The sequence below is a fragment of the Trachurus japonicus genome, chromosome 18, assembly GCF_045865225.1.
Source record: "Trachurus japonicus isolate A0001 chromosome 18, Traja_1.0".
NCBI lineage: Eukaryota > Metazoa > Chordata > Actinopteri > Carangiformes > Carangidae > Trachurus > Trachurus japonicus.
This window is the reverse complement of record NC_140924.1, coordinates 9,306,343-9,332,673: the sequence shown is the minus strand read 5'-3', so window position 1 is coordinate 9,332,673 and position 26,331 is coordinate 9,306,343. Positions and strand designations below refer to the sequence as shown.

At 39.8% G+C, this 26,331-nt stretch overlaps 2 protein-coding genes and 1 long non-coding RNA gene across 3 annotated transcripts in view; 1 reads left to right on the top strand and 2 right to left on the bottom strand.

The window, feature by feature from the left end:
- The window catches only part of LOC146968644 (uncharacterized), a 161,376-nt gene that overhangs the window by 115,241 nt on the left and 19,804 nt on the right, over positions 1–26,331 (bottom strand). The gene's annotated exons all lie outside the window — the stretch shown is intronic.
- LOC146968646 (uncharacterized) lies at positions 6,126–7,421 on the top strand. The gene is made up of 3 exons (XR_015034193.1): positions 6,126–6,210; positions 7,018–7,086; positions 7,236–7,421. It is a non-coding gene; the product is annotated as an uncharacterized LOC146968646 (long non-coding RNA).
- On the bottom strand, positions 11,523–20,768 carry LOC146968645 (uncharacterized). The gene is made up of 4 exons (XM_085759292.1): positions 20,714–20,768; positions 20,269–20,628; positions 19,844–20,056; positions 11,523–11,899 (listed from the first exon to the last, which is right to left on the bottom strand). Exons 1-4 carry the CDS (start codon positions 20,760–20,762, stop codon positions 11,523–11,525), a joined length of 999 nt encoding a protein of 332 aa, XP_085615418.1. The 5' UTR covers positions 20,763–20,768.

The following is a 26,331-nucleotide window of genomic DNA, read 5'->3' as shown; positions in this document are numbered from 1 at the left end:
CAGATGACATTGTGTGCCCTGGATATTCATCCTACAAAGACGTCCCATCCTCTTGCCGTGTCTGAGAAACAGATGGAAGCAGCTTCGTGTCCACAGGACAGTCCTCAACAGGTACATTCACCTTTATCACTTGTTGTTTACTGCAACAGCCTCTCCTAAGTTAGTTTTAAGTAACTAAATAAAGCAAATGGGCTCATTGTGCAGTTAATTTATTGTCGATCAGATCTACTAACAGTTAAATCTAATGCCTCAATGAGGCAAAAGATAAAAGCTCTTTTAAGATGGATCTGAACCTGTCTGGACATTTTCTTTTGGCCTAAATATCACTGTAATCCAACACATTTACGATGTCCCCACAATGTACTTATGATACTACTAGTGTTAGATACTATTAGTGTTAAATAACACCCAGAGATGCTTAGTCCCCGTGAAGGATGATAACATGGTGTGTATTAAAGTCCCCATGAAGCTTGTTGTATTGAAGATGTGTTAAAGCAAACACAGGTTTACTCATTAGTCTGAAATATTACAATTTTCTTTCTGTTTTCTTTCCTCTGAAGTCTGGTGTTTTGGCATGTACTAAAGTTTAAAGATCCTTGAACATGTATTTTTATCTACTTGAGTTTTATATGGTGGGCACATTAAGGTCTTAATTTTTCCATTGTTTTCTTTATACATCATTGCAGATGACATTCTGTGCCCTGGATATTCATCCTACAAAGACGTCCCATCCTCTTGCCGTGTCTGAGAAACAGATGGAAGCAGCTTCGTGTCCACAGGACAGTCCTCAACAGGTACATTCACCTTTATCACTTGTTGATTACTGCAACAGCCTCTCTTAAGTTAGTTTTAAGTAACTAAATAAAGCAAATAGGGTCATTGTGCAGTTAATTTATTGTCGATCAGATCTACTAACAGTTAAATCTAATGCCTCAATGAAGCAAAAGATAAAAGCTCTTTTAAGATGGATCTGAACCTGTCTGGACATTTTCTTTTGGCCTAAATATCACTGTAATCCAACACATTTACGATGTCCCCACAATGTACTTATGATACTATTAGTGTTAAATAACATCCAGAGATGCTTAGTCCCCGTGAAGGATGATAACATGGTGTGTATTAAAGTCCCCATGAAGCTTGTTGTATTGAAGATGTGTTAAAGCAAACACAGATTTACTCATTAGTCTGAAATATTACAATTTTCTTTCTGTTTTCTTTCCTCTGAAGTCTGGTGTTTTGGCATGTACTAAAGTTTAAAGATCCTTGAACATGTATTTTTATCTACTTGAGTTTTATATGGTGGGCACATTAAGGTCTTAATTTTTCCATTGTTTTCTTTATACATCATTGCAGATGACATTGTGTGCCCTGGATATTCATCCTACAAAGACGTCCCATCCTCTTGCCGTGTCTGAGAAACAGATGGAAGCAGCTTCGTGTCCACAGGACAGTCCTCAACAGGTACATTCACCTTTATCACTTGTTGTTTACTGCAACAGCCTCTCTTAGGTTTAAGTAACTAAATAAAGCAAATGGGCTCATTGTGCAGTTAATTTATTGTCGATCAGATCTACTAACAGTTAAATCTAATGCTACAATGTCACAATGTCATTTAGCAGACGCTTTTATCCAAAGCGACGTACATTTTAGAGTTATACATTCACATTCACACACCAATGGCACAGCCTTTGGGAGTAATTTTGGGTTAAGTGTCTTGCCCAAGGACACATCGACATGGAGAAGCCAAGAATCAAACCACTGATCTTCCGATTGGTGGACGACTGCTCTACCTCCAGACCACAGTCGCACTAAATAAAGCAAATGGGGTCATTGTGAGGGTAATTTATTGTCGATCAGATCTACTAACAGTTAAATCTAATGCCTCAATGAGGCAAAAGATAAAAGCTCTTTTAAGATGGATCTGAACCTGTCTGGACATTTTCTTTTGGCCTAAATATCACTGTAATCCAACACATTTACGATGTCCCCACAATGTACTTATGATACTATTAGTGTTAAATAACATCCAGAGATGCTTAGTCCCCGTGAAGGATGATAACATGGTGTGTATTAAAGTCCCCATGAAGCTTGTTGTATTGAAGATGTGTTAAAGCAAACACAGGTTTACTCATTAGTCTGAAATATTACAATTTGGTGTTTTCTTTCCTCTGAAGTCTGGTGTTTTGGCATGTACTAAAGTTTAAAGATCCTTGAACATGTATTTTTATCTACTTGAGTTTTATATGGTGGGCACATTAAGGTCTTAATTTTTCCATTGTTTTCTTTATACATCATTGCAGATGACATTGTGTGCCCTGGATATTCATCCTACAAAGACGTCCCATCCTCTTGCCGTGTCTGAGAAACAGATGGAAGCAGCTTCATGTCCACAGGACAGTCCTCAACAGGTACATTCACCTTTATCACTTGTTGATTACTGCAACAGCCTCTCTTAAGTTAGTTTTAAGTAACTAAATAAAGCAAATAGGGTCATTGTGCAGTTAATTTATTGTCGATCAGATCTACTAACAGTTAAATCTAATGCCTCAATGAGGCAAAAGATAAAAGCTCTTTTAAGATGGATCTGAACCTGTCTGGGCATTTTCTTTTGGCCTAAATATCACTGTAATCCAACACATTTACGATGTCCCCACAATGTACTTATGATACTACTAGTGTTAGATACTATTAGTGTTAAATAACATCCAGAGATGCTTAGTCCCCGTGAAGGATGATAACATGGTGTGTATTAAAGTCCCCATGAAGCTTGTTGTATTGAAGATGTGTTAAAGCAAACACAGGTTTACTCATTAGTCTGAAATATTACAATTTTCTTTCTGTTTTCTTTCCTCTGAAGTCTGGTGTTTTGGCATGTACTAAAGTTTAAAGCAGATATCAGTGGCACGGCCGTTTCGGCTAATGCTGTGTTCAAGGCAGGCTTTTGAAACCGTAAGTTACAGCTTCAAGTCACAACTACGACTTGGTAGCGTTCCAGGTAACCCGTAGCTCGTGTTTTTACCGTCCTGTTGTCTGTGAAAGTTCCCTATAACGGCCACTCGTAACTTCCGACCCGTGAACTCGTACCAGATCGAACTGGTATGACTTCACAGGGAGGAAAAACACAAAGTACGAGTTTCCTTGAACGCACCATGAGTTAGCAGCCCCCGCCCTTGTCAGGCATCAATTGGTCCTCGTGCTACGTCACCACATTCACGCGCATCCCTTGGCTGCACACACAGCCCTTCATGCCGTTCTCTCCCCTCATTGGATAACACTTGTATCCCACAAGGAAAATTTTCTCCTCGGGTTACAGCAGAGCAGAGTGACGGAGAGACTCGTGTTTAGGCTGAAATACTTCATGTAAGTGATTGCTGACGGAAAATAGGACTATTTAGGACTTATATTAACAAAAACATTCCACTGATATCTGCTTTAAAGATCCTTGAACATGTATGTTTATCTACTTGAGTTTTATATGGTGGGCACATTAAGGTCTTAATTTCTCCATTGTTTTCTTTATACATCATTGCAGATGACATTCTGTGCCCTGGATATTCATCCTACAAAGACGTCCCATCCTCTTGCCGTGTCTGAGAAACAGATGGAAGCAGCTTCGTGTCCACAGGACAGTCCTCAACAGGTACATTCACCTTTATCACTTGTTGTTTACTGCAACAGCCTCTCTTAGGTTTAAGTAACTAAATAAAGCAAATGGGCTCATTGTGCAGTTAATTTATTGTCGATCAGATCTACTAACAGTTAAATCTAATGCTACAATGTCACAATGTCATTTAGCAGACGCTTTTATCCAAAGCGACGTACATTTTAGAGTTATACATTCACATTCACACACCAATGGCACAGCCTTTGGGAGTAATTTTGGGTTAAGTGTCTTGCCCAAGGACACATCGACATGGAGAAGCCAAGAATCAAACCACTGATCTTCCGATTGGTGGACGACTGCTCTACCTCCAGACCACAGTCGCACTAAATAAAGCAAATGGGGTCATTGTGAGGGTAATTTATTGTCGATCAGATCTACTAACAGTTAAATCTAATGCCTCAATGAGGCAAAAGATAAAAGCTCTTTTAAGATGGATCTGAACCTGTCTGGACATTTTCTTTTGGCCTAAATATCACTGTAATCCAACACATTTACGATGTCCCCACAATGTACTTATGATACTATTAGTGTTAAATAACATCCAGAGATGCTTAGTCCCCGTGAAGGATGATAACATGGTGTGTATTAAAGTCCCCATGAAGCTTGTTGTATTGAAGATGTGTTAAAGCAAACACAGGTTTACTCATTAGTCTGAAATATTACAATTTGGTGTTTTCTTTCCTCTGAAGTCTGGTGTTTTGGCATGTACTAAAGTTTAAAGATCCTTGAACATGTATTTTTATCTACTTGAGTTTTATATGGTGGGCACATTAAGGTCTTAATTTTTCCATTGTTTTCTTTATACATCATTGCAGATGACATTGTGTGCCCTGGATATTCATCCTACAAAGACGTCCCATCCTCTTGCCGTGTCTGAGAAACAGATGGAAGCAGCTTCGTGTCCACAGGACAGTCCTCAACAGGTACATTCACCTTTATCACTTGTTGATTACTGCAACAGCCTCTCTTAAGTTAGTTTTAAGTAACTAAATAAAGCAAATAGGGTCATTGTGCAGTTAATTTATTGTCGATCAGATCTACTAACAGTTAAATCTAATGCCTCAATGAGGCAAAAGATAAAAGCTCTTTTAAGATGGATCTGAACCTGTCTGGGCATTTTCTTTTGGCCTAAATATCACTGTAATCCAACACATTTACGATGTCCCCACAATGTACTTATGATACTATTAGTGTTAAATAACATCCAGAGATGCTTAGTCCCCGTGAAGGATGATAACATGGTGTGTATTAAAGTCCCCATGAAGCTTGTTGTATTGAAGATGTGTTAAAGCAAACACAGGTTTACTCATTAGTCTGAAATATTACAATTTTCTTTCTGTTTTCTTTCCTCTGAAGTCTGGTGTTTTGGCATGTACTAAAGTTTAAAGATCCTTGAACATGTATGTTTATCTACTTGAGTTTTATATGGTGGGCACATTAAGGTCTTAATTTCTCCATTGTTTTCTTTATACATCATTGCAGATGACATTGTGTGCCCTGGATATTCATCCTACAAAGACGTCCCATCCTCTTGCCGTGTCTGAGAAACAGATGGAAGCAGCTTCGTGTCCACAGGACAGTCCTCAACAGGTACATTCACCTTTATCACTTGTTGTTTACTGCAACAGCCTCTCCTAAGTTAGTTTTAAGTAACTAAATAAAGCAAATGGGCTCATTGTGCAGTTAATTTATTGTCGATCAGATCTACTAACAGTTAAATCTAATGCTACAATGTTACAGTGTCATTAAGCAGACGCTTTAGTCCAAAGCGACGTACATTTTAGAGTTATACATTCACATTCACACACCAATGGCACAGCCTTTGGGAGTAATTTTGGGTTAAGTGTCTTGCCCAAGGACACATCGACATGGAGAAGCCAAGAATCAAACCACTGATCTTCCTATTGGTGGACGACTGCTCTACCTCCAGACCACAGTCGCACTAAATAAAGCAAATGGGGTCATTGTGAGGGTAATTTATTGTCGATCAGATCTACTAACAGTTAAATCTAATGCCTCAATGAGGCAAAAGATAAAAGCACTTTTAAGATGGATCTGAACCTGTCTGGACATTTTCTTTTGGCCTAAATATCACTGTAATCCAACACATTTACGATGTCCCCACAATGTACTTATGATACTATTAGTGTTAAATAACATCCAGAGATGCTTAGTCCCCGTGAAGGATGATAACATGGTGTGTATTAAAGTCCCCATGAAGCTTGTTGTATTGAAGATGTGTTAAAGCAAACACAGGTTTACTCATTAGTCTGAAATATTACAATTTTCTTTCTGTTTTCTTTCCTCTGAAGTCTGGTGTTTTGGCATGTACTAAAGTTTAAAGATCCTTGAACATGTATTTTTATCTACTTGAGTTTTATATGGTGGGCACATTAAGGTCTTAATTTTTCCATTGTTTTCTTTATACATCATTGCAGATGACATTGTGTGCCCTGGATATTGATCCTACAAAGACGTCCCATCCTCTTGCCGTGTCTGAGAAACAGATGGAAGCAGCTTCGTGTCCACAGGACAGTCCTCAACAGGTACATTCACCTTTATCACTTGTTGTTTACTGCAACAGCCTCTCTTAGGTTTAAGTAACTAAATAAAGCAAATGGGCTCATTGTGCAGTTAATTTATTGTCGATCAGATCTACTAACAGTTAAATCTAATGCTACAATGTTACAATGTCATTTAGCAGACACTTTTATCCAAAGTGACGTACATTTTAGAGTTATACATTCACATTCACACACCAATGGCACAGCCTTTGGGAGTAATTTTGGGTTAAGTGTCTTGCCCAAGGACACATCGACATGGAGAAGCCAAGAATCAAACCACTGATCTTCCTATTGGTGGACGACTGCTCTACCTCCAGACCACAGTCGCACTAAATAAAGCAAATGGGGTCATTGTGAGGGTAATTTATTGTCGATCAGATCTACTAACAGTTAAATCTAATGCCTCAATGAGGCAAAAGATAAAAGCACTTTTAAGATGGATCTGAACCTGTCTGGACATTTTCTTTTTGCCTAAATATCACTGTAATCCAACACATTTACGATGTCCCCACAATGTACTTATGATACTATTAGTGTTAAATAACATCCAGAGATGCTTAGTCCCCGTGAAGGATGATAACATGGTGTGTATTAAAGTCCCCATGAAGCTTGTTGTATTGAAGATAGAAATTTCCCTATGTAGTGGCTTAAAAACGTCTGTCAATACATTTTACTATCATTCTCTAAAGAATGTTTCAGTCTCATTTAGCTTCATACACTACTTTTTTTTGTACTTTTCAGTTTAATTTCATACTGTATAATGATTTAAGTTGTTGCTTATTTTTACAGACTCTGAAGGACTTCCATAATGAGAATGAAGAAATTGTACCAAGACTAAGACGGACAAAAAGCATTATAGTAAGTCCACAACTAAGTGCCTGGATTAACATTGTGGAAATGTTCCACAATCTTTCATAAAGTACATGATTTAATGGAGTGTTTATTTTAGAGAAAATATGTCCAAGTGACTTTTTATTTTATTTTTATCTTTTAAAAAAATATCTTAGATGAAGGACATATTTCTTGAAGACACAGAACTGTATGATACCACATCATCAGTCAGTGGAGATGAAGACGAGTATGTTCCTGATTCTGACCCGGACACTGACAGTGATTCTAGTATTGACCTCACTCCAAGAAAAAAAAGACTTCTTGATTCTCGTCTAAACCTTGGCTCAGATATGCCTTATGAATGTGACACCACAACACCTGGATTGCTCTTGCTCCACCAGGTTGAGGTTATTGTTGCATTCTTGCAACTACTTTTGTTTTCTATGACCAGAATGTTTGTATTACTTTTGAAGTATGTCTTATTGGGTACATTGTGTGAATGTCATAGAACCGTCAACAGAGGAAACTGTTGCAGATACTTTGAGGAGTGAAAACTCAACAGACAAGCAACAAAAACTGCCATCAGCAGAGCACGGATCATCTTCTGGAGTCAGTACTGTGGGACATTCCTCCAAAGGTAATTGTTTTTTTTCCTCTTTTTTTGTGAAACAAACTTTTGTCAAGTTAATACTGGATGCAACAATGTGACGTGAAGTAGATATCACCCCAACTTGATCAATTATTAAAGAATATTTAGATATAGTTAATGAAGAAAACAGTTTTTTGAAACTTGTTGTTTGCACAGATTTTTCTTTTTGTAATTTGAAGCATTTTTGCAACAATAAATGACCTACTTTTGTTTTCTATGACCAGAATGTTTGTAGTGCATTTGAAGTATGTCTTATCAGGTACATTGTGTGTATGTCATAGAACCGTCAACAGAGGAAACTGTTGCAGATGCTGTGAGGAATGAAAACTCAACAGACAAGCAACAACTGCCATCAGCAGAGCACGGATCATCATCTGGAGTCAGTACTGTGGGATATTCCTCCAAAGGTGATGTTTTTTTGTTTGTTTGTTTGTTTTTTACTCTTTTTTTATTGTAATATCACTAGATTTGAAGACAGGAGATTAATGAGAGCCATCATTGCAACCCTCAGTCTGGTGGCCCCCAAGCACTGGTGGACTGTAACTGAGTACATTTTAGTACTGCATTTCAGTACAAATTGACCCTTTGCTAAGTCCCGCCCCCCTTGGATACTGTTGCTACGCCTGTCAAGCTTTCGCTCCTAGCATGAGAAGTTTTCAGCTATATCAGTGAGAGATATACCAAAGGAAATAATATCAAATTTCTGGAAAAACGGTTCGGAGATATCAGAAAGAAGACAGAAAGGTCTTCAATACGCATTGAGAGCTACATTCACAATATCATCTGCTGGCGGAGTATTGTCAATCATGAGGAGATCATTAAAATAGAGGGAAAAGCTCAGCGGTCACAATGCAAGCGTCAGGTACCCCACGTCTTGACACTTCACGTGAAGGACAAGAATAACAATGCTCTTGTACAGCAGGGTAACTCAATATATTGTTTAAATTTTAGTTTAAGCTATAAAAAGTGATTTTATTTCACTGTTAGGGTTCGCAGTGTAATGTTACTGCCTGTACACCAAAACAAAGTGTCATTAGCCACATCAAAATAAACTCAGATATTCACGAGATTTAATTGTAATAAAGTGATCAAAAGTATCCCGAATTGACATCATGATGCAGATTCATAAAAAGTCTGAATTATTGCTTTGTGTCGTCTGTCTGCAAGACGACACGCAAACTGTTAAAATGTTTGTTTTGTGAATGAGGTCTGGTGGATCAGCGCTGTACTGTGCAAACACTGTAGTTAATTGCTCCAACAGCACTCAAAATAATGTCATCTAAAGACATAAATACTGCAGCGACATTATTGATTATGTACAGAAAACATTCTTGTTTGTTCCACGTCCGGAAGGAACCTCAAAAACTAAAGCACTTTTAAGGGCCTTTCTTATGGCCTATAATGCCATCTAATCACAAGTTGTGGCTCGGCTGTAAATTTGTCAGCTGTAAACTGATCAAATAATTGAGGACCAATGCTTATCTCAGCTCTGATCAGCCTCTTAATTTCACTTGTACTGTATGTACTGGCACAGGACTTGGAACTGTAGCGTCTCCCTTACACTGTTAATAAAACTTTTGTTTTTGTCTCCTCACTTACAGGTAAAGCTCCACAGAAAAGAGCACGCTGGCAACCGGCAGAGATTAGGGCAGTAGAGAGGCAAATGAATCAGTTAATCCGATCTTGTACTGTACCGTCAAAGAGTGATTGTGAAAAATGTTTAAGGGCTGAACCTGAAGCTCTCAGGAACAGAGACTGGCAGAACTTGAAATTTTATGTGTACAACCGGATTACCGCCTTAAAAAGGAAAATGTCTAAGTAGTCTAATCTAAATGTCTAGATTTAACCCTCTTGTTGTCCTCTGAAGAAAGAAGAGGGAAGGATGGAGGCAAGAAAGAAGGATGGAGGAAAGAAAGTTAAGTAGAGGAAGAAGGAAAGAGGGAGGGAGGACAGAAAGGAGGGAGGAAAGAGAGATTGAGGGGAAGGTAGAAAGAAGGGAAGGAGGATAGAGAAAGGAATGGAGGAGGGATGAAAGAAGGAAGAAGGAAAGGATGGAGGAAGGGAGGAAAAAAGGAATAGTCAAAACATATTGGGTAAATAGTATGGCAATTACAAAGAAAAGGGTTGTAGAGAAGTTTTGTTTTTTTCTTAGATATGTAGTTTTATGATGCCAATTGTTCAGTTTGGCAGGTATTTCTTTAAAAGCTTGATGCTTTATGGTATCGCAGAAGTTGTAGATGTGTATGTTGCAAAATTGTAATATATGAAGAAATGTAAAAGAGATAGCGTTTAGGCTTTGACCATCAATAAGCTGGGAGTGTTGAATGGCACAAGTGAAACAAACCTTTGTCTGAATGCCAAATTTATTAGTTATAAAACATTTGGATAGTTACAAATGAAGAAAATTTGTTTTATGGTATCACAGAAGTTGTGAATGTTTTATACACATACTGTTAATTGCAAAATTGTAATTTGTGAAGAAATGAAAAGAGAGTTCTCCGCTAATTTACCTTGTTTAATAAAAGGTATGGTGTACAAGTCAAATTGGTTTGATTTTTGTGTGGATGAGTTGACTGAGTAGTAGCGCAGTCTTCATAGGCTAACAAGACCAGACATGATATATTTTTTTTTACACTTGGGAATCAGTCTCCATATATTTAGCGGATACTGGAGTTAGTTCCACAGATCTAATCATTCAGGCACAGCTGTTACCCTGTTAGCACATTTTTTAAATAGCCATGAAGGTTTTGAACCGATTCAATAGGTAATGTGTTGACATGGGTAGTATTTATAATAGTGAAATTTGTCACAATGGCCATCCTTTTAAGAATCATCCTCATCACTTGCACAACACGAGTGATTAGAAATGAGTCAATCTGCATCTTTCTAGATACCGCTACAGTAGAAGTTAAAATCCCAGATGCAATATGTTGGAGAATTTAGCAAATTGTTTGCCATGTAAGTATAAAGATAGGGATATTGTCCAATGTATATTGGACAATATGCTGCTACAACCAAAGGTACAAAGATAAGCATACTGTATGTCTGCCCTGTTTAAGTTGGCATAAAATGAATTAAAATAAAATAAAAAATTGTTAAAAAAAAAAAAGATAGGTCCCCACAAGTAAAATACGCATTTGTGTGAAGTATGTAAATTTATGCAAATAGTGTCCCCTGTAAACACATTGACTCGTTTTTACGGAGGTCCCCATGTAGCATGGGGAAAACACTACATTGCCTTTTCAAAGGTTTGAAGGTGTGTTTAGGCTTACTGACCAATGCATACTTAACCTGATTTTTTTCAGACTTGTAGAACCTCTAGAAAGGGTGGTCCCCAGAAGTGATGATTACAAACTTAGTCCCCATGAACCATGGAAACCAGTATGTGTGTTTGTGTGTGTGTGTGTGTGTGTGTGTGTGTGTGTATGTATGTAAGTCCTGTAATGTGTTTCAATGTATTTGTTTTTCTTTTATTTCTTTACCTGACATTGTATCATTTGTATCTTTTCGCGGAAGGACCCCCTCGAAAACGAGATGATTCATCTCAAGGGGCTATCCTGAATAAATAAATTCAAATTCAAAATGTGAAGCAGGACTTATTTTTTTTGTAAGATTTCTACACGTTTTATCCAATTGTCATGGTGTAATGTCTGTATGCTTTTTTATGATACCTGCCTTAGGACAACGGATGAAATTTAGCAACTGTGCCAATTATTTATATATTTGTATTGATGTTTCTCGCTGATATGTTGATTAATGTACATTTTAAATAAAAATTAATTAATTAATTAATTAAAATTAAACTCTACTGACTCTACTGAATCAACTCACCAGTGACGTTCAGTCGACATTCATCAGATCCACTCCCATACTCAGTGAGAACTTCACACTGGTACCATCCTGAGTCTTCAGTCCTGAGTCTGGACACATGAAGTCTGACTCGTCCTTCTCCGAGGACGTCTCTGTCACACTGGACTCGTCCTGAAAACTCTTCATCATGAGACTCTGAGACCTCATCACCCTCATAGAGATGATACAGGACTAATGGTTTTTCATCAGTGAAGAGTCGACAGTAGACGATGAGTTTGTCTGCTGAACCCTGAGTGTTGTTGAAGGTCCACTCCAGTGTGATGTTGTGGTTCTCCTCTGCCTGATAGGAGCTCTGTGTCACCTTCACTACAAATGTTGGTTCTGAGGAGACAGAGGGAAAGTGAGGAGCAGACTAACTGAGGACTTGTATCAGTTTGTAGAGAATAAAGTGAAGGAGAACCAACAGTTTCTGGAGGCAAGTGAAACTACCCACAACAGAAAATAACACTGTACATGTGCACATGCGTGTTCTGAGAAAACCCCCAACATACTCAGCTAACTCTTCTTCTATATGTTATCAGTTGTGAAAGAGGACAGATATTTAATGGTTCTAGTCACAAACCTATTTTTCATCCAGTATAATTTTCGCTACATTTGAAAACCTCACAGAAAGGAAGTCAGTATAAGTAGCTTGACTGTGACCAAGGTCACAACACTGATGGAGTTCAGAGATGTGGAGATGAAGCCTCTCGGAAGCTCTACAGTCTGAAGCTGCTGGATTAAACTCTGACTCTCATGATCTGAGTTCACTGAGAATCTTAAAATGTGTCTGAGGACAAAGCAGAACAATCAGCCAGTGGTGTCAATGAGGACCTGGGTTCAATCAACACCTTTATATGATATAGTATACAGGATGAGGGTTTAATTTAAAACCTTAAGAGTGTCAGTGAGATTCAATAATCTAGATTAATCCATTGACACTAATCTATCAAGATATCATGAATTGATTGTTGATTGTTCGTTGCTGAGAACTGTGGGAACTTCTGTGCTGTCTGGGTGTGATGTCAAAACTGAAATCCGCAAACAACTCATATCCTTTCGCTCTGACTAATAAGGCTGATATACATTAGAAGTGGTGAGCAAAAGCAGCATCAGACGTTTCTTGTAAAACTCACACTAGGCAGAACTGAGCCGTGCTCGAACACGTTCCCTGGATCCACTCAGGTTAAAGATCCAGATTTTCATTCTAATAACTTAATAACTAAACTGCACATGGTCGATGAAGCACCGGATGGTTTGACTAAAACATTTTCCTCTGCTTCCCCCAAACTTCTGATCATTCACGTTTGTTAAATTTATTGATTTAATGATATTCCATGTACTACATGTTAATAATTTCACAAGTATAATTATTTTTACTGTCTAAAACATGCCATGGCTAAACTATTGAATAATAATAATAGTAGTAATAACTGCTGTTATTACTATCCTGAGTGAATTTAAAAAATCAAATAAAAATTCACTTACATTGCACTGTGACCTTCAGTCTCATTATCATTTTCTTTTTAACTAATTTGTTTCTTTACATTTGTATTTTTCATTCTACCCAGGGGGCAAAATCCCAGTTTTTTGGAAAACAGACACGGAGTGTAAAAGCTTTGACACCAGAAATGATATCTAGGAACTTCAAGGATTAAAACCTGGGTGGACATCCCGGTCAACTAGCTGCTGGAAAGCTACAGGGGGCCAAAACCTCTTTCTTGGGTAATTTTGCTGGCAAAATTATGTAAATGCAAATATTTAGGTACTACAATGGCATAAATAGTCATACAACTATAACATTTGACAGAGAGTATCTTGACACATAGGGGGAGGCATGAAAAAAAGATTCTGGGGTTTGTTGCAACTCGATTTTAAGATATCACCCTCAACATCCCAAAAAAGACACACAAAAAAGTACTGTTTGCCTGACAAATTCTCATGAAAATTATTATTTTTCAGCACTTTATGGAGAATATCTATGCTTAACATGTATATAGAAAAATAATTCATAAGCTTCCATTTGAGTCCAAGATATCCTTTCTACTAGCTACTGGAAAGCTACAGGCTGTCTCCAAACAATGCAACACCTATTGTGAAAAACTACATGTTAACTGGCCTGATCAGAAACCATTCTATTTCTGGTCTCCCCAAAGTGAACAGATAGATAGAGAAGACCATTGGCCACAGCAAGTTGGGCTTTTGAGATAGAAAGGCTATCTTGGACTCAAATGGAAGCTTATGAACTAAGGAAGTTTTCTATATACATGTTAGGCATAGATATTCTCCATAAAGTGCTGAAAAATAATAATTTCCATGAGAATTTGTCAGGCGAACAGTACTTTTTTTTGTCTTTTTTGGGATGTTGAGGGTGATATCTTAAAATCGAGTTGCAACAAACCCCAGAATGTTTTTTTCATGCCTCCCCCTATGTGTCAAGATACTCTCTGTCAAATGTTATAGTTGTATGACTATTCATGCCATTGTAGTACCTAAATATTTCCATTTACATCATTTCGCCAGCAAAATGACCCAAGAAAGAGGTTTTGGCCCCTGTAGCTTTCCAGCAGCTAGTTGACCGGGTTGTCCACCCAGGTTTTAATCCTTGAAGTTCCTAGATATCATTTCTGGTGTCAAACCTTTTACAACGCTCCGTGTCCGTTTTTTTGCTTGCCTGGGTATTATGTGTTTTTCTTTTTCTCTTCACTCTGACACCAGAACTTGTAGCTACTTTTCTCTGTTGAATGAGCTAGAAATAAAAAACGTTTAGATCACATGAATCTAGTTCAGGTATCAGGAGCGAATGTAACCAGATGGAGAATTAAAATGTGAATTTACCTGTTAATGTCACTGAACAGGTGAGGAGGAGGAGGCGGGGGAGGAAGGAGCAGGAGTGTCTAAGCCATGTGGTCACAGTGATCATCCTGAGAATGCCACACACATGTGGTCGCAGTGGAGAAAACAACACAGGATGAGGTTACACTGAAACCACCAGATGCAAGAGGTGTTAGGGTGTGGCTGTTATTTTTCTGTGAATTTAATCATAGATGTTTCCGTCATACTTATTCTTTCCCTTTGACTGACACTAAAAGCTGCAGTTTAACCAACTCAGAGACTCCTACAGTTTCCATCATGATGTGAACTCATCAACCCACTGTTGTGTTAGTATTTCTCCTTCATGAGGAAACAGCTCCAGACCAGTTTAAAGATCTGCAGGTTTTTCTTTCTCTACTGAGACTTTTCATCAGTGACATAAAGAAAGTGAAGTTTAGTACAGTTGATGGATCCTGTTCAGTTTCTTTATGGTCTGTATCTTCTACTACAAAGACTGTAGATCAGTGAAGTGTTGATTTTTTTAAAAATAAATTCCCCTAAATTATTGAGGAAGCTGAAATTCAGTCAGAGCCACCTCAGTAGACACCAGCAGCTGCTGCTGGGGAAAACCAGACTCATATGTTCAAAATGTTCATTATCTACGACTACGGACCAATCAGTGATAATTCCTGACGGTTGTGGTCGGTATCCGGCAAAATCTACAGTGCTGCTGCTAACTGTTGAATTACAATGTTCTGCTTTTCATGTTGAACAGTGATTTATAGTGTTGTGACAGACTCAGTATCAACCAGCATCAGTGACTGCTGGTTCATGTCTCACTGAGCTGTGGATGGTTCAGGTTTTATTCTGGTTGGTGTCTTCTAACATGAGCTCCAAGTGTTGACTGTGTGAAGTTAGGTATTGTTATTTTTTTCCAAAATAAATTTCCCCAAATTATTGAGGAAGCCCCCCCATCTCTGAGTGTGAAACGAGGTGTTCAGCTGATATTTCTATACTGACTATTACTGATGATACAGACCCAGTTATAATCAGCTTCAGTGACTGCTGGTTCATGTCACACTGGACTGATGAACACACTGTTGTGTTGCTCTAGGAGACTCTCCGCTTTGTGTTATTGATAAAGTCTTTGTAGAGGATTAAACACAGTCATGTCATCAAAGAGAAACTGGGTCTGGACCGAGGAGAAGAAAGACCAGTCTCATTCTCCTCTAACTCTCTCACTTCATCTGTCCCTTAACACACGTACAGCATCACATCACATCACAACACAAGACACACACACACACAGCTACAAAGTTTACCTGGTGGTGTCAAAGACTGCAGCACAATCCTGGACCTGGCTGAGAAACCCTCTGGTGATTGAATGAGATGAGTGTTGCTGCATGAATTCCACACCAAACTTAACTGCAGAGATCCGCCCCCGCTGGTGTCAGAAAGAAGCTGAACTAAAGAGGAAGTGTGAAAGGGGGAAACTGTGGCAGAACTGAAATTGTACTTAAACAACAACAAAGATGACAGACTTTTTGTTTCTCCTGAATCCTTCATGATGTGTGAACATATCAAGACATAACCACAACAGGGCCTGAAGTGTAGACTTTTTACATACACTAACCCTCATAGTAACAAATTCACACAAAGTTTGTCTATGACCACATGACTGGCACAGCAGCATGTTCTGTATCACAAATACTGTCTTTCTGTTTCACACATGATAGATGGACACACACACTTTCTCCTCAGGACTCAGATGCTGATCAGATCCGTTCTGTTCATTCTTGTTCTAAATCTTTGTTGTATTTGTATATGATACTTTTACTATGGAATAGACTTAGGCCTATATATATATATATATATATACATAGGTATACAGGCCTTTAAATAATAATAATAATAATAATAATAATAATAATAATAATAATAATAATAATAATTATAGCGACTATCCTGCCCTCCTGTAGTCACTCTACATGGGAGTGGGAGACTGTTTTTGACGTGCTCAATAAACGACTGTCCAATGCGTTGATCCAGGTTGGGTGAGGTTCCCATTTAATAAACAAAAAGGTTACAACAAAACATGACTTAATTGATGCAAAACGAAACTAATAAAGTGCTGGAAACAAAGGAGTGAGCGTGGCGAGCGGTAAAAAACGCATGATCCCCCACCCCATGCGTCACCTGATTTCCTGCCCCGTGATGATAAAGAAAACGCTATACTGCCACCCGTGGAGACCTGACGTAAACCCCAAAAGACAGACAAATAAACAGATGTGGCTCCTATAATAATAATAATAATAATAATGATAATAATTATAACTGTTGTTATTAGTATCCTAAGTGAATAAAAGAATCAGAGAAAAACTCACTTACGCTGCTGCTACTGTGACCTTCAGTCTCATTATCATTTTCTTTTTAACTAATTTGTTTCTTTACATTTACAGAATATTTTTCATTCTGTGTTTTTTCTTTTTCTCTTCACCCTGACACCAGAAGTAGTTACTTTTTTCTCTGTTGAAGGAGCTAGAAATAAAAAATAAACAAAACATTTAGATCACATGAATCTAGTTCAGGTCACAGGAGTGAACGTGGAGAATTAAAAATAATGTCACTAAACAGGTGAGGAGGAGGAGGAGGAGGAGGGGGAGGTCATGTGGTCACAGTGGAGAGAACAACACAGGCTGACTGAGGATGTGAAACTAAACAAGAAACACTGAAACCACCAGATTGAGGAAGTGTCAAAAAGTCTCAGTGTTAACCAATGTTTTGTCTCATAAATGTCAAAAGAAAAATAAATGTGTTGTAATTAGCGTTCACCAGAGTTCACGCGTATTGTAGCAGCAGTATATTTGATGATGATAGAGACTCAGTATTAACCAGGGTTTAATGACTCTAATACAAACTCCATCAACAGATTGAGGCTGATGTAGAACATTTGTGTGTGTGAAGAAGCAGCTGTACCAGGTTTGTTCCCTGGTTGACTTCAGTGAGCAGCAGCTGCTGCTGGTTCATGTCTCACTGAGCTGAGCTGTGGACGCTTCAGCTTGATGATGAAGACTCACTTCATTCATCACATGTCTTTGTCCAGTGTCTCTGTCCTTCACACTGAAGGATTGTTGTTGACACCTTGTTGTCTGGTTCAGGTGTAACGTACAACTGGATCAAGAAGAGGACACTTACAGTACTGGATCAATAAGTTACAGTACTGGATCAATAAGTTACAGTACTGGATCAATAAGATCAATAAGTTACAGTACTGGATCAATAAGTTACAGTACTGGATCAATAAGTTACAATACTGGATCAGTAAGTTACTGTACTGGATCAATACGTTACAGTACTGGATCAATAAGTTACAATACTGGATCAGTAAGTTACTGTACTGGATCAATACGTTACAGTACTGGATCAATACGTTACAGTACTGGATCAATAAGTTACAGTACTGGATCAATAAGTATTGGGGTTTATTCTAAATGATAAATGTTTAATAAAAAGCTTTTATTTTGAAATCATGAATTAATAACAGTAACAAAGCTCCACTCTGCTGCTTTGGCTTCATCCAGTCGTCTCAGTATTTAATCAGTCATTGGTTAAAACTGACCGGCTACTGTTAGTGTAGCCTCATAAACATAAACTACTGCTTCTTCCAAATAAGGACTATCTTATCTGTGGATCTGGATGGACCTTCCCCAACTCTCTGGTTCTGGTCTCATTGGTTCTGGTTCTGGTCCTGGTTCTGGTTCTGGTTCTGGTTCTGGTTCTGGTTCTGGTTCTGGTTCTGGTTCTGGTTCTGGTTCTGGTTCTGGTTCTGGTTCAGCAACAGCTTCTGTAAAAGACATAAAACACTTGTTGGTCCTTCAGGTCCAAAGTTCAGATGTGGACTGTTTGTGTTTGAAGCTCCTGATGTTTGTTTCCATGTGCAGTTTATTCTATGTTGTGTTCATTAATGACAGTACCAATCAATGAATCAATGAATCAATGAATCAATCAATCAATCAATCAATCAATCAATGAAAAAGGAAACATGCATTTGAAATGAGTAATGTGAAGACGTTCACTCCATAATTTACAATAATAACAACACACAGGGTTATTGCCATCAGTGTGACAGGGGAATTTCAGACAAACGAGTGCCACAAAGTCTTTTGTGAACCTTTTAGTCCACATATGACTCAGGCCTTGTTCTCAGAGTCACATCATGTGTTGCTTCAAATGTGACAGACAGGAATAGATATAGAAAAGGAGGTGGAGAGACGCTCCATCCTCCCACCGCTGCACCGACAGAGGGCTGAGCTGACAACAGAAATGAGTGTGAACCTTGTTTTCTCCCATTGGCTGAACCAGTTTGTAGTGAAGCCCCTCCCCCTTTATAAACCCTGACACTCTGTTTCCTCTCCTCACTCTGAAGATCAACCTGTGTTCATCGTTCGTAGAGCTTCACCTACAGTCTCTGTGGTGAAGATTCACACTGGTTGACTTTCTGTCAGACTCACAAAGACAAAACCAGATGAACACACAACAGCAGCAACAACAACACAACATTTATGGATTTAATCTTTCAACAGGAGGTTCCTGACAGCTTCAGAGCCGTGTGTGTGTTCAGTCGTATCCAGACAACAGGAGAAAAGACGGAGCAGTGTTGACAGGACATGGTGGAGTGTGTCAGTCTGGAGCTACTTCCCCTTTATGTTCACTCATCACATCCAGTTGGTGTCAGAGTCTCACATCAGCGTCTGAAATGTGTTTGTATGTGAAAAGTGTGACAGAGCGTCAGCGCCACCTAGTGGAGGAAACCACTAACAACAAGTCCAGTGACTTCAGTGGAGATGAGCAGCCAAACCTTCATGTGGTCACAGCTCCAGAGTTTATGATACATCTGGTCTGAACCACTGACAGTCCTGATGCAGGCACCTGAACGTCTCATCAAATGAGATCCTGATATTGTTGATAATTATAAAACTTTATTGGTTCATATAACATTCATTTATTACAGTTATTGCACTAGTTGTCATATCAGTAAAACGGAACTCAGTAGTTAGTTATATATGATCACTTGTGACAAACGGACAGCAGGGGGCGCTCTATGAGCCTCCACAGAGGATTGTTGACTGCATTGTAACAGTTCCATCAGCTGTCAGAGCGTTATCTTATAATAACAGTAATAACAATCATAATAGCTGCCCTGTTTTGAGCTATTTGTAATTTTGTAAGATCAGACTTGGGTGCAGAAGCCCAAATAACTGAACAATAATCCAGATGACACACACAACACCAATAATAACAGTCATAATAAAGTGCAGTTGTCGTTGTTGTTAGTTGTTAGTTGTTATAAACACACTGCCTCCAGATCTTCATCATCCAGTACTATGACAGAGTCTCTGTCTGACGACTCTGCTGAGGACCTGAGGCTCTGGTGACTGGTTGTGACAGTCAGAGGGTCCAGTTGGTCCTGACCGGTCTGATCTGGTCTCTGATGGTTTGTCTTTACACCACTGAACTGAGCTTTAGTGAAACAAGGAGTGGAGCAGCAGCAGAGTTTGACCAGTAGAGCTGTTGTTAATGCTGCTGCTGTCAGTCCTAGAGCAACATAGAGGCCGGTCCATCCCCAACTCTCTGGTCCTGGTCTCTCTGGTCCTGGTCTCTCTGGTCCTGGTCCATCAGGTGGTTCTGTAGCCTCAGGTTGAGCATCAGCTGCTGTAAAGGACATGAACATGTTGGTGATTCATCTGAAGAGGAAACTTTTCTTCACTCAGAGACTGAATTAAACCTTTAAACTGAACAATAATAATCTCCAGGAAACCTTCTCTGCTGCTTCCAGACTCTGAAACTAAAGAGTTTCTCACAGAGCTGTTAGCATGACTGTAGCTGAATCAACTCACCAGTGACGTTCAGGTGACATTCATCAGATCCACTCCCATATTCAGTGAGAACTTCACACTGGTACCATCCAGAGTCTTCAGTCCTGAGTCTGGACACATGAAGTCTGACTCGTCCTTCTCTGAGGACGTCTCTGTCACACTGGACTCGTCCTGAAAACTGTTTATCATGAGACTCTGAGACCTCAACACCCTCATGTAGATGATACAGGACTAATGGTTTTTCATCAGTGAAGAGTCGACAGTAGACGATGAGTGAGTCTGCTGAACCCTGAGTGGTGTTGAAGGTCCACTCCAGTGTGATGTTGTGGTTCTCCTCTGCCTGATAGGAGCTCTGTGTCACCTTCACTACAAATGTTGGTTCTGAGGAGACAGAGGGAAAGTGAGGAGCAGACTAACTGAGGACTTGTATCAGTTTGTAGAGAATAAAGTGAAGGAGTAAACTCACCACAGACACAGGAGGTCAGTGTGAGGAGCAGCAGGAAGCAGCACATCATCTTCTCCCTGTCACAGGAGACAACAACACATCAACAACTACACTGACATGCACACATTTACCCCTCCAATACCCCCCTCAGACTTTCATTCTGGATTAATGAAAACAATTAATCTATCTATACCAATAATTTCCTATCTTAATTCAAGAGCAATGGCGTAGGAACCAACTTGGGACACAGCTGTTTGCAGGCAGCGTTTTCCCCCCTACGACCAATCGACAGCCGGCTAATGATTGTTTGGTCGACCAGTGCTTGGTTGACTATTTGGGGGCAGCGTTAAATAAATGGGTCAGTTTTTCTTATACTGTTGCTGACTATTGTTTTTGTTTTTTTTAAAGTATATTTTTCAGCTTTTTGCCTTTATTTGATAGTGATGACAGTAGAGATAGACAGGAAATGGGGAGGCAGAGAGAGGGGGAATGACACGCAGGAAAGGTCTGCCCGACGCGGGATTTGAACCGGGGACGCCTGCGGCGAGGACTGTAGCCTCTACATGGGGCGGCCGCTCTACCCACTGCGCCACGCACCGCCCCCTGACTATTGTTTTATGTGTAATATACCATTTTAAATTACACACACCGAAATCCTGGAGAGACAGGATTGGATATTCTTATTTTGTAAAATTTCTTTATGCCATTTAGTCAGTGTTTAATGGTATCTCATTTACAACTCACATACTGAATACTTAGAAAAGGCATTAATGTCACATAAGATTTTTATTTTTCCAAACAATGCTACTGTATACCGTGAAATCGTTCAATCAATAGCATTATTTTGTGTAAATAAACAGTCATATTATTCATATTGTAGTCTACTGGTTATTATTACCATAAAGTCAAGGACTATCGCAGTTATAAACCTTTTTTATATGTCAATACAATATGCCACCCCTCTACAGATTGTGACCGTATCTGGCCCCCCCAAGAAAAAAATCCTAGACACGCCCCTGGTTCAGTGGCAGCGTGACCGTAGGAAACCACGTTAACTCAGCGGAGACACCGGAGCTGTCGGCTCAGGTGGAGGTGGCGTCTGTGAAAAGGTAACGCAGTGAGGAGGAATGGAGCGTTACACTGATGCTGCATTCACCTGCAGTCGGGCAGACGGCCGTCGCTAATAAACCATATGTCATTTTAGTCACAGAAGTCCAGAGAAAGCCGGTAAAACGTGGGTCAGGTAAACAATACCACATCGCCATGACAACATATTGTCACGTGTATTGTTTTGCCTAGTGCTGACGGACCACTTGTTTAGATAGAGGCTTGTTTATGCCGTTACCTGCAGCGGCTGTCGTCCATCTGCCTTAAGCCTGATTTCACATGAATGCAGCATGAAAAATACGACTGAGTTGCTTGCGATCTACAAGCGCACCGCTAGATAGGAGGAATTCTTACACAATATACCTTTAATTTTTCTGAGAATCGGGACAGCACTTTAGCGGGAGCGCACATTTTTGAGATTGAGGGTTAAGTGGAGTTGGAATTCACCCTAAACCTGTAGGAAACAGCTGAAGACTCTTCAAATGACGTCTGATATGAGGCTTCAACGGTGAGCTTCACAGGAGGAAACAGATTGAAAAGAGCAAACAGACTGAAGATGAACTCTGCTGGAGAGAAAACTACAGGAACAAACTTCTTACCTGAAGTGACTGAAGCACAGGAGAGCTGATGAAGATGGAGAGGCTTCGTGTGAGTCTGAAGAGAAATCACTGCAGAGCTACATCATCAGGGCGTATTTATACTGATAGTTTCAGTTTCACTTTCAGCAAGTGCGTCTGTGTGTGTGTCGGGGGGGGGGGGGGGGGGGGGGGGGGGCACTTCAAAAGAGCCGTTTGGGCCCTTTCCCACCACATCAAAACCCAGTCAAGGAACTTTCAGTTTCGATTTTAAAATCCCTTGAAGCTGGAGTTGATTATTTGTCTAGGTTCATAGACAACCTCTAATAGCCTAACCAAGTCCAGTTTTCGATTTTAAAATTCCTTTGAGACATTATGTTACATTGAAAACACTGAGACACAAATAACAAATAGGCTACATTTCAAACATTGAACAGGAACGAGACTCAAAACCAAAGTGATGAGGTTTGTTCAGTGTGATGTTGAGGTTGAGTGTTGTGTTGAGCTGAATGAGTTCCTCAACACTGGCTGCTGGTTTCTAACAGAGACAGATGTTTGTCTGAACAGCTGTGTGGTTCATCTGTCAGTGGAAACACACTGAGACATAACGGAGGAGAAGCAGCACAGTGACACCTGCTGGACAAACTCTACATGTGCTACAGTAATAACCCAGAAACACATTGTCCATTAAAACATCCTATTGATAATAAACACCTGCTGATGTCACTTATTCATGTAGTTTAGAGCCAATGTCTCTGAGAGCTCATGAGTTTGAATCTGAACCTTCATTAGATGATGTTTACACACGTTTACACTGGATCAGGATCATGGAAATGTTTTATATCAGTCATTTAGTCAGTGTGCAGAAAGTGGAGGCAGTTACAATGAATGGATAAATAGATAAATATGGCAAAGTTCAAAGTGAAGTGTGAAAGAGAAAAGACAGGAAAGTGTTTGAGTGGAGGGAGTCGTATCGAGAGAAATACAGCAGAAACACTCTGACACACAGGAGAGTCACAACTACTTCACTCTGGTAGAAACAAACATTTATTTATGGCAAAACAAACATGTAACATCTCTTCATCCTCTGCATCATAAAAAAACAACAATATTACAACTCTGCATTAAGACTCATAGAAAAGTCAGAACAACTTCACTCCTGGTTCGATTGATAATAAAAATAATAATAAAGTGTAACACTGGTGGATGAAGCAGAAAGACGAGACGATCAAGGAAAGAACTCCAACACAATGACGCTGAGTTTTACAAAATATTATATAAAATATTCATGTTATATGACTGTGACAGTAGACAATATAAAGACAGTAATAATCATCACAGAGATGACTGAGGTGGGACTTGAACCCACAATCTGATGATCAGTAAACTAGACTCTAACCATTGGAACTGAGTTTTACACTGTCATGAATCAAAGACAGTTGAATAATCGCTGAATAGTTGAAAGTCTTGTGAACATTTCACAGGTTGAATAAACTCTGTAGCTAGAACATGAAAAGCCTGTTCTTCTGTTTCTCTCTCTGGTCTCCTTGTGTATTAATGTTTATAAAACTTCAGCACTGTGATGTACAATCCACTATTTAACGTCCTTTTCTTCAGGACAACCTGAGCTTTCAGAATATTCATTCTGCAGTGGAGTCATGGGAACGTAGAAAAAGTTATATCATCAGACAAAGAAAGTAAAGTAAAAAACAGAAAATACATCTCATGTGACCGACGTGGTCTGACCTGCCCTGAGTGGGTTACGAACCCGAGTCTCCTGCACCACGGGCAACGATGCTAACTGATGCTAACTGATGCTAACTGATGCTAACCGTTTTGCCAAGAGGTCAACGACCGTTACACTCACAAAAATGGCACACTCATGCCCCAACAGTGTGGCATTCACATGGGTCTCCTATAGGACTTTGTCCCAGGAGTCTCCTATTGGACACAGACGTTTGAGACAAGACGACTCCTCTTCTGGGTCAGATACAGACCAGTGGAGTCTTTGTAAAGGCCCAAGAGTCTCACTTTCAGTCAAAAAATAATTACATCGCTATCAGGAAATAGACACAAAAGAGTAAAACAATATCGTCACCATCATTTACAAGGCACCGACCTCAGAGGGTTAAAGTTGAAAGTGAAAGAAATAAAGTGCAGTTGTGCTCTAGTTCAGTTCTGGACTTCTTAAAGACTAACCTTAACCCTCCGATGAAAATTGTGTTTTTGGTGCTTTTCACATGTTCCTGTGGCAAAATTGCATTTCTGACTATTTCTGCCTTCAAACTGCTGTGAAGCAACAGCAGATGCAAACTGGCAGTTTCAGGCAGACTGGGGTTGACGGCATCACAACCCCCAGGCGGGGCATAGTGCTACAAGCCCCGGCCCCACGAGGCTTTGAGTCTGTGTCACATTGACGAGCGGTCAACTTAGATCATAAACATAAACACACTCCCTTCAGATCTTCATCCAGTACTGTGACAGAGTCTCTGTGTGACGACTCTGATGAGGATCCGAGGCTCTGGTGACTGGTTGTGACAGTCAGAGGGTCCAGTTGGTCCTGACCGGTCTGATCTGGTCTCTGATGGTTTGTCGTTACACCACTGAACTGAGCTTCAGTGAAACAAGGACCGGAGCAGCAGCAGAGTTTGACCAGTAGAGCTGTTGTTAATGCTGCTGCTGTCAGTCCCAGAGCAACATAGAGGCCGGTCCTTCCCCAACTCTCTGGTCCTGGTCTCTCTGGTCCTGGTCTCTCTGGTCCTGGTCCATCAGGTGGTTCTGTAGCCTCAGGTTGAACATCAGCTGCTGTAAAGGACACGAACATGTTGGTGATTCATCTGAAGAGGAAACTTTTCTTCACTCAGAGACTGAATTAAACCTTTAACTCACCAGTGACGTTCAGGTGACATTCACCAGAGCCCAAACCATGTTCAGTGAGAACTTCACACCAGTAAAGTCCTGAGTCTTCAGTCCTGAGTCTGGACACATGAAGTCTGACTCGTCCTTCTCTGAGGACGTCTCTGTCACACTGGACTCGTCCTGAAAACTCTTCATCCTCAGACTCTGAGTCTTCATCACCCTCACGTAGATGATACAGGACTAATGGTTTTTCATCAGTGAAGAGTCGACAGTAGACGATGAGTGAGTCTGCTGAGCCCTGAGTGTTGGTGAAGGTCCACTCCAGTGTGATGTTGTGGTTCTCCTCTGCCTGATAGGAGCTCTGTGTCACCTTCACTACAAATGTTGGTTCTGAGGAGACAGAGGGAAAGTGAGGAGCAGACTAACTGAGGACTTGTATCAGTTTGTAGAGAATAAAGTGAAGGAGTAAACTCACCACAGACACAGGAGGTCAGTGTGAGGAGCAGCAGGAAGCAGCACATCATCTTCTCCCTGTCACAGGAGACAACAACACATCAAGAGACAGACACCACCACCACCACCACCTGTATTTAACACAAATGTTACATCCTGCAGACTGTCTAATGGTGCAGAGTGGAGTTCATCCTGAAGCTCTGGTGATTTAATAAGAGACAAAAGTTTCTAAAACGTCATTAAACCTAAATCTTCAACTTCTTCTCTATTCAGATTCGTACATTAAACTGTGGCTCAATGAAAACTAATTAAACCAAACAAAAGAAAACACTAAACAGACTCACAGCTCTGTATCTGGACTTTAGCTTCAGTCTCTTCTGCCGTCGTAGAACCAGGTAAGAGATTCAACCACAACTGAAACCTGACTGAGTACAGCTTTATATAGAGGAAGGGGGAGGAGCAGTGGGCGGGAACTGATCAGGGATCAGTGATGTGGGCAGAGCATGTAGCCAGTTGCACAGCAATGTAACTAAATAAACAGACCCTTGAAACACTTACAACTGGCATGACAGACACACAATAACCCTGATGTAGTTTGATGAGTTTAAAGGGATAGTTCACCCTAGAATGATATTTCGCTCATTA

Excerpts from the sequence above, each read along its gene's own strand:
- LOC146968645 (XM_085759292.1), bottom strand. The coding sequence starts at position 20,762 with ATGATGTGCTGCTTCCTGCTGCTCCTCACACTGACCTCCTGTGTCTGT. Across the intron at positions 20,629-20,713 it reads ACTGACCTCCTGTGTCTGTG|AACCAACATTTGTAGTGAAG; the intron begins GTGAGTTTACTC and ends CTGTCTCCTCAG. Across the intron at positions 11,900-19,843 it reads TCAGAGACCAGATCAGACCG|AACCAACATTTGTAGTGAAG; the intron begins GTCAGGACCAAC and ends CTGTCTCCTCAG.